This window comes from Talpa occidentalis, unplaced genomic scaffold, assembly GCF_014898055.3.
Source record: "Talpa occidentalis isolate TD23 unplaced genomic scaffold, MPIMG_talOcc4v2.1 talOcc4.10, whole genome shotgun sequence".
NCBI lineage: Eukaryota > Metazoa > Chordata > Mammalia > Eulipotyphla > Talpidae > Talpa > Talpa occidentalis.
Genome location: NW_023600993.1, coordinates 10,573,971 through 10,581,569, shown reverse-complemented (window position 1 = coordinate 10,581,569; position 7,599 = coordinate 10,573,971). Strand labels below are relative to the sequence as shown.

Sequence of the window (7,599 nt, the reverse complement as noted above, 5' to 3'; positions counted from 1 at the left end):
GTTTGGTGGACAGAATTGTTAGAAGTAAGGTGCTCTGTGTGCAAAACAGTCCTTTGTTCACACACAATCCTTGGCTTCAGCCAGGGCACCCACTCCTGTTCTGCCTCTGGTTCAGTTGTGCAAGTATGTGAGGAAAACCACCCAGCCTTCCCCTCCTACACGCTTCTCTAGAATGCTTCCTGAGGCTGGAGCTGATGTGCACCCACAGCTCACTCCTGTGTCTCTCTGGGGGCCTGGCTCGAACTTGACTCATTCTGGGACTTGCAGAGTCACCAGGGTACCCACAGATGGGAGAAACAGACAAGGGGTGTCAGATGCTGCTGGTCAGAACCTTTATTCGCCCTTTATTCTCCCCCAGACAAGGGCGGCTTTAACTGGATGGGGCAGGACGAGGTGCCCAGCTCCACTGGCCCGCGGAGAGGATGGTCAGGTGGAGCAAGGAGAGGACACGTGGTGGAGATAAGGCTTCCTCTCAGGCCTCTCTTCAGTACTCAAAAGTAACTGTCTTGACTCGCAGGTACTCATTCAGGGCAGCCTCTCCTGTAAGACGCCACACACATCGCACCTTCGGGCCATGGAGTCACCATAATGGTTCCTCCTGCAGCCCCACACTGCTCCAGGCCCTGCACTCGGATTATCTCACTGGACCCCTGAAGCCACCATGTGGGGGCCCCTGGATCAGGCCATTACAGGTGAGAAGCTGATGCTAGTGAGGGAGTGTGCGTGCATGCACATGCAATGTGCACGCATGTGTCGAGGGCACATGGCTTCCAGTGCAGGCATCTGAGTAGCAGAAGTAGAACCGATCTGGGCCACTGTTGCAGAAACTTCCCCCATTACAACCACCTCCTTGCCAGGGAGGGCAGCCTCTTCAGCCCCAGGCTCTCCTACTGCTCTTCTGTTAAATAGAGATGCCACCTGCGGGCTCTCCCCATTGCTGCCCGCAACTAATTCCAGATCACACTGCAATTGGGAGAAGGGGCACCTCAGAGGGCCCCCGGAACATGGCTGAGCTCTGCGGCTACTGTGTCTCAGCCCTGTGACTGGCAGGGGTACAGCCTGACAGACCCCACCCGACCCAGACTCATCAACAGTGGCCCCGGAGCTTCATTTCAACAGCTGAGGTCTCTGGGCCTTTGCTAGGTGAGCTGTGAGGACACCAATTTGTGGGTCCTCTCTGTGCAGGACCCAGGGATGGAGGCTGGAGGAGCTGAGGGATCAGGAGGCAGACTCATCAAATGACAGAGACCAAACCCCGGGGGTGTGGCACCCCCACCTCCCTACTCAGCGATATCTTCACAGACTCCCCTGGCCTAGGACAGGACCTCGCCCCAGTGGCTGCTAATGGATGACTAGGATTCAGTTACCCAGGTCTTTGCCGAATCCAGACTGCTTGAACCCTCCAAAGGGGGCAGCTACGTCGGTCTTGTTGTACGTGTTGATGAACACAGTGCCTGCTTCCAGCTTGTCACTGACGTACAGGGCCTTGTTGATATCCCTGGTGAAGACGCCAGAGGCCAGGCCAAATTCCGTAGCATTGGCTCGAGACAGCACTGAGTCCACGTCACTGCAGGGAGAATTCAGGAAGAACTCCATGAGGGAGGGTCAGGGGCAGCCCTGGACGTGGGACACAGATACCTGCCCCCCCCCAAGTTCCTGGCTACACAGGACCCTCCAAAAAGACATGTACCAGGGGCACAGCCAGTGCAAAGGAGACAGGCAGCAGCGAGAGGAGTGAAGGAGGAGAAGAATGAGCAGAGTAAGATTCGCACAAGGCTGACCACAGGCTCCTTCCTTTGAAGATCACAGGCAAGCCCTTCACCTTACAGACCTGGGGATAGAGCCCAGAGCGGGCAGATGGGGCTTCTACCACACAGGGATGGGCAGAGCACTGGGCATCCCCCAGGGATGGAGGCCTGGCACAAGGTGCACTTGGAAAGTCGCAGGAAAATGTCATATTCTAACAAAGTCGGCCTATGATAATTTTGATTTTTTAACAGTGAGAAGTATAGTGCGTGGAGGATGTGGGCATCTTATAATCTGCTTTAAGGTATTATTCTGGAAAATAAGTTGTGGTGAGAGCTTGTAGCCTACACAGGACAGCCACTCTGGTGTCCCGGTGGAACACCCCAAGAGGCTCAGAGCAGAGGCGGCTCAGCCCCAGGGAACCGTGATCACAGCGCAGATTCACGAGTGAAATAACCACCCTTGCTATTCCCAGCCGCTGAGTTTCAGAGAGATTTATCACACAGCAGTAGAAAAATTAGAACAGAGCCCAGCATATGTGGGAGACAGCCAGCATGATGTGGGGGACACTGGGTGGGGACAGAAGCCCCCCGGCCCCTGGGCTCTTCTCACCTCAGTGGCTGACAGGTGTGTCCTCAGTCCCACTCTGAGTTCTCCTGGCGCCTGCTGCCCACCCCACTGAGCTCACGCAAAGACCCCAGTAACACACAGAAAGGAATCAGGTCCTCGAGACATAGTGGACTCGATTCCCTACCCATCAGCAAACCGAGAGATGATCATGACAGGCCCGAAGGACTCCTCCTTGGCTATGAACATGTGGTCCTCCACGTCTGTGAAAATGGTTGGCTCGAAGAAGAAACCTACAGGGGAAAACAGAGGCCCAGGCAGGTGGGTCCCGCTGGCCACCATGTCCCACTCCAGCAGCGCAATCCTTGCCATCAGTGGGTGCACACCATGGTCGGGGGAGGGAGACAGGCAGAAGCCTGTCCTGACGTGATTTTCTGTGAGCCTCACAACCCTTCCAGTGAAGCGCTGCAGAGGACAACAAATAGTCCCTGCCTGCACTCTTGTTTCTTGCACTCAGGTGACTTGATCAATAGATGATTCTAGAAAGTCAGGGGTGTGTGTCTGGGGTCAGAAGGACTGGGACCCTGTGATGATGTGATGAGTTGGTACCCACTGAGTTGAAGGGCCTGGGGGACAGGCAACTGGGGATGTCTGGGGGGGTCAGAGGTTCTGGGGGAGGTAGAGACAGATATTCGGGAGTGTCTCAGCCTTTGCAGGGGTGAGATTCTCCAGAAGCACTCCAAGCCCAGGACACACTGGGATCCTGACTGAGATGCAGCCATGTGGCCTCAGAGAGCTCCAGTTAGAGCTGGGCAGGCAACCTGAGGCCATACTACCTGTTGCCTCAGTATACCCCAGAAAACTCTGACGGACCTGGCCGAGGGACTTGCTTCCCACCACAGACCAGTGTGGCCCCCTCCTTCACGCCCTGTTGGCAGTACTGCAGCAGCTTCTGCAGGTGGGCCTGGTGGTTCTGTGGCCCGTGGTTGGTGTCCCGATCCAGGGGGTTGCCAATCTTCATCTTCTTCACCTCTTCGACCTGCAGACAGGTTCCGGGTCAGGTCTCACTCAGGGCCAGGGCTTCTGATAATGGTCCTCACCTGACCCACACCCACATTTGCTTTGTGGTGGCGGATCATGGCCTCTGAACAAAGCCCCCCGTGCCAGATTCTGGCACTCAGGTAATTCCATGACTACGTCCCAAACCTGCCTGCCAGGCTGAAACTCCAAGCGTGTCCTATGTGCACGGACACAGGCAGATGGGCGGGCACCTGGGCCAGTGGAGAAGGAGCAGGTGTGCATGTGAGTGGGACGCGGCACCATGCACCTCCTCACTAGTCCTGCACCCAGATCATGGCCTGCGTAGCTGAAGCAGTGCTTGTGCACCCACTCCAGGAGGCAGGGTGAGGACCTGTGGCAGAACTCACCACCCTCTGCACAAACTGGTCATGAATGGAGTCCTCCAGGAAGAGCCGGCCCGCTGCAATGCAGTTCTCTCCTTTGTTGAAGAACACAGAGCTCATCCCCTTCAGAGAACGGACAGGAATCTGGATTAAGACTTTTCTGGGGGTGCCAGTCCCAGCTCCCTGCCACATACAGAGCTGCCATCCACAGGCCTATGTGCTCCCGTCCTTCCTCAGTCACCTCCAGCGGAGAAGGGAAAACAGGGCAGAGGCAAGGCCAGCATCTAGGGGCCACAGAACCGAGCCGTGACTTCTGCCACTAGAGGGCGAGGCAGTGCCCACAGGCCAGGAGGGGAGGGTGGGGGAAGGCATGGAGTTAGCCCCTGCTAGGCAGGCTTCTGGGGTGGCTGAGAAGGGATGTCTTCTGTGCCAGAGCCCACACTCTTGGGGCTGAGAGGGGAGTCTGTTAGCCAGAGCAGGCGCCAGAGGGGGCAGAGGAGGGCAGCCAGCTCAGGCCCCAGTGAACTGGCAGGAGTGCAGAATAAATGTCCTCAGAGACTGAAGGGAGCCTGCTTTTTAGTCCTGGACTGCACTGCCTGGCGACAGGACCTAGGCCGCTGGCTCAGCGGCGTCAGCCTGGACAGCAGAGCCAAGACTGGCTGACAGACTGGCCTCCCTCGGTTTCCACCTCTGACCCTGTCATAGTCACGCTGGGGATCAGCACATCCTCTGGGGCACTGTGGGACTCAGATGGGGGGTGCGTATCTGGCTGCCCATGGACTTACTGGCTTGTTCCCACAGGCGTGGGGCAGGGGTGAGCAAGGCCTCCCAGTGACAACTGACACAGGCGTGCTGCAGCTGCGCTCTAAGCCCTGGATGTCCAACAGTGACCTGCGCGGCCCTGGGGGGAAGGTCCTACTCTCCCTGAGCCACAGGTGAGAGTGTGTAGGTGCCCAAAGCCCCACAAGGGTGCCCAGGAATCAGGGCTGCATGGGGCAAACGTGGACCAGGCATGAAGTGGGGGTGGGTGAGGGCCCTGCTGCCAGCAGGGAGGTGCCCGTGGGCCCTGCATTCTGCTTCACTGTTCTGTGGGGCCGGAAAGGTTGCCACACTGAGTTTAGAACCTGCTGAACCCAGCTCACTGCCTACTCGATGGTTTCAGTCACCCTTACTCAGAGGAAGCCTCCTGAGAAGTGTGCTGGGGGGTGCATATCTTCCTTGTCCCCGAGACCCCTTCTCTCTGTGGGTCTATGCTTGTGGGGGTGACGCGAGGACCAGGTACCTGTGGGAGGAGAGAAAGGTCCCCTCCCTGCGCCCCTGCCCTCACCATCTGCACAGCCTTGCCAAGGTCGCAGTCCGCGAAGATGATGAGCGGCGACTTTCCGCCCAGCTCCAGGGAGACCTTCTTCACGTTGCTCAGGGCGCAGCTGAAGGGAACAGAGGGTTGGTGGTGCAGGGGGCCTGGACACAGGGGCTCCGGGGGAGGGGGCCGAGAGCAGATCCAAAGCTTGTGTTACTCTAGCCTTGAATGGGAGGTGTCTCCCCACCCCACACTCCCTCTTCCCTCCTCCTCTCATCAGGAAGCCAGGCCCACCTCAGGACCTTTCTCCCACTACCCCCCTCCGGATCGCTCCTCCTTCAGATGTCCCCAGCCCAGCCTCCTTCTTTCAGGCCTGTGATCTAGTGGCGCCTTCTTAGGATGCCTGTCCTGATCACCCCATATAAAACGCAGCCTCCTAGGCCTCACTGTGCATGTGCATCTGACCCCACTGCCAGGGCATAAAACCCATTGGCTTGTCTGTCCCTGATGCCTGCCACGCAGCTGGTGTTCCATAAACATTTAAAGAATAAATCAGACACACAACCATTGTCCAGTTGGGACACAGGGACTTGAGCATCAGATTTTCAGTGATGGGTGCAGAGAGAAGCTGGGGGCCCTGGACTCAAGAATGGTGGAGATGGAGTGAATGTACTGTCTGCCCAGGGACAGCAGGGCTGGACAATCTCCTTGCCCATGACTGACTGTGGGAGGGGAGTCCCATCTCAGAAGCCAGCCACAGGGATACTGGCAAGGATCCCTGGGAGATGGCAGCCCCAGAGCCCCAGAATGCTGCCCACCTGTGCCCTCCTTCCCTGGCGTCAGTGCCGATGTGCATGCCCTGCCTCCCCCCACCCCCGGACTTTGTACATAGGCTCAAATGTGACTGTCACCTACACACCACACAGGAGACACCAGCTTTCAATTCAGGAGAGGTGAGTAAAGCACTGGCCTCCTTTTATCACCCGCTTGTCCATCTGCCTGTTCATCACTAGCTCCTTTCAGCCTCCCTCTCTTTAGTACCAAAGGCTTGCTCTGGACAGGCCCTGTCCCAGGTGCTAGGACACTGAAAATGAATCTGAGCTGCCTGCCTGGCACTCATCAGCCTCTACCAACCCACAAGACACCATCCACTAGCCATTGTCAGTGGCTCCTTACCCCAAAGGGGATGTCACGTGGAGCCATGGTGATCAGCACAAATGTGGTGCCACTCAAGACAGGGGTCATGGCCTAGGCTGCACTGGACAGGCTCACAGAGGGAGAGCACAGAGCTGAGGGGCAAGAACCCCACCTTGTTGGGCACACCCACACACCCACGGGGAATGGAGCAAGGGTCTACGGAAGTGCCCCTGGGAGAAAGGACATTGTAGCCCCATCAGGAGCTGCCATGAGGAGGTGTGGGATCCCTGTGGGATCATCAGGCTGAAGCTGGAGGGCCCTCGAGGCCACATGAGTGACCCCTGGGTGGTCTCGTGTCCTTGGGGACACAGAGTGTTCAGCAGAGCCCCAAAGCCTCTTGATTTGCACTCACTCACAGAAATTCAGCTTCAGAGGTGGGGGTGAGGCCCTGTGTCCATCTCTCCAAGCTTACTAACTTCCCCAACCAGAACCGCTAAGCCTGTCAAGCAACCTTCACTAAACTGGTGGGGAAACTGAGGCCTGGAAGGGTCAGGGTTTAGTTCATGTCATACTGCACATTAGCAACTTGGTCTGGAACACAATCTTAGTCAGGGAGGCCAAAGTCCAGAATGAGAGCTGAGAGGATGTTCTAGATGGATGCCACCCCACAGAAGGAGGATGAAAGCCTCAGATACTAACCTCGTGTGTGATGGCAGCTGTGTTTTAGCAGCCATGTTAAAAGAAAACTAAAAAGAAGCTGGTGAAATTAATTCTAACATATTTTATTTAACCCAATTAATCAAATATATTTCAACATGTGATCACTACCAAAATTGTCAATGAGTTGCTTTACTTTTTGTGCCAGGTTTTTGACGCTGGCTGTGTCTATACTCAGGCCACATCTCAGCCCAAAGTAGCCTATGCAAACGCTCGGCAGCCTCGTGTGGTTGGTGGCCCCATGGCGGGCAGGCTCCAGCATCGTCCCATCCCAGCAGCTCTGTAGAGCAGCTTGCCGACCTCACCAAGGGCCGGCTGGACGCTGAGCCACACCCGGCACTGTGGGCTCTGTGACCGCGGTGCACTCAGAGGCTTGGGGAGCAGGACGGCGCTCCCCCAGCGCTGCCCATGCCTGACACTGCGACCACGGCCGTGGCTCCTCTGACACCCCATCACTTACCTTTTCATGATGTGTTTTCCCACCCCTGTGGAGCCTGTGAATCCAATTTTCCGTACATCAGGGTGGTCTGAGAGTCTCTGGCCGACCAGGGAGCCTGCAGTGGGAGTGGGCAAGAGGTCAGGGTGGTCCCCACATGGCAGGATGGGAAACGCAAGTCTTCTCCTCCCTCCCTCATCCCCCAAGGACAGAGCTCTGGGGAGCTAGGGGCCCGTGTGACCAGGGCTCGTTGGGCCTTCCTGCTCGTTACAGGCAGAGTTGTGTCCCCTCAA

At 57.0% G+C, this 7,599-nt stretch overlaps 1 protein-coding gene across 1 annotated transcript in view; it reads right to left on the bottom strand.

Annotated features, from left to right (window-relative positions):
- Positions 1-288: 288 nt before the first annotated feature.
- ALDH1L1 (aldehyde dehydrogenase 1 family member L1) overlaps positions 289-7,599 on the bottom strand; it is a 40,230-nt gene continuing 32,919 nt past the window's right edge. Inside the window, exons 17-23 of the mRNA XM_037524323.2 lie at positions 7,331-7,424; positions 5,044-5,143; positions 3,741-3,839; positions 3,187-3,352; positions 2,501-2,606; positions 1,368-1,567; positions 289-540 (exon numbers count right to left, since the gene is read on the bottom strand). Coding sequence (XP_037380220.1) covers positions 485-540; positions 1,368-1,567; positions 2,501-2,606; positions 3,187-3,352; positions 3,741-3,839; positions 5,044-5,143; positions 7,331-7,424 — 821 coding nt within the window. The 3' untranslated portion in view covers positions 289-484. The remainder of the gene's footprint in view (positions 541-1,367; positions 1,568-2,500; positions 2,607-3,186; positions 3,353-3,740; positions 3,840-5,043; positions 5,144-7,330; positions 7,425-7,599) is intronic.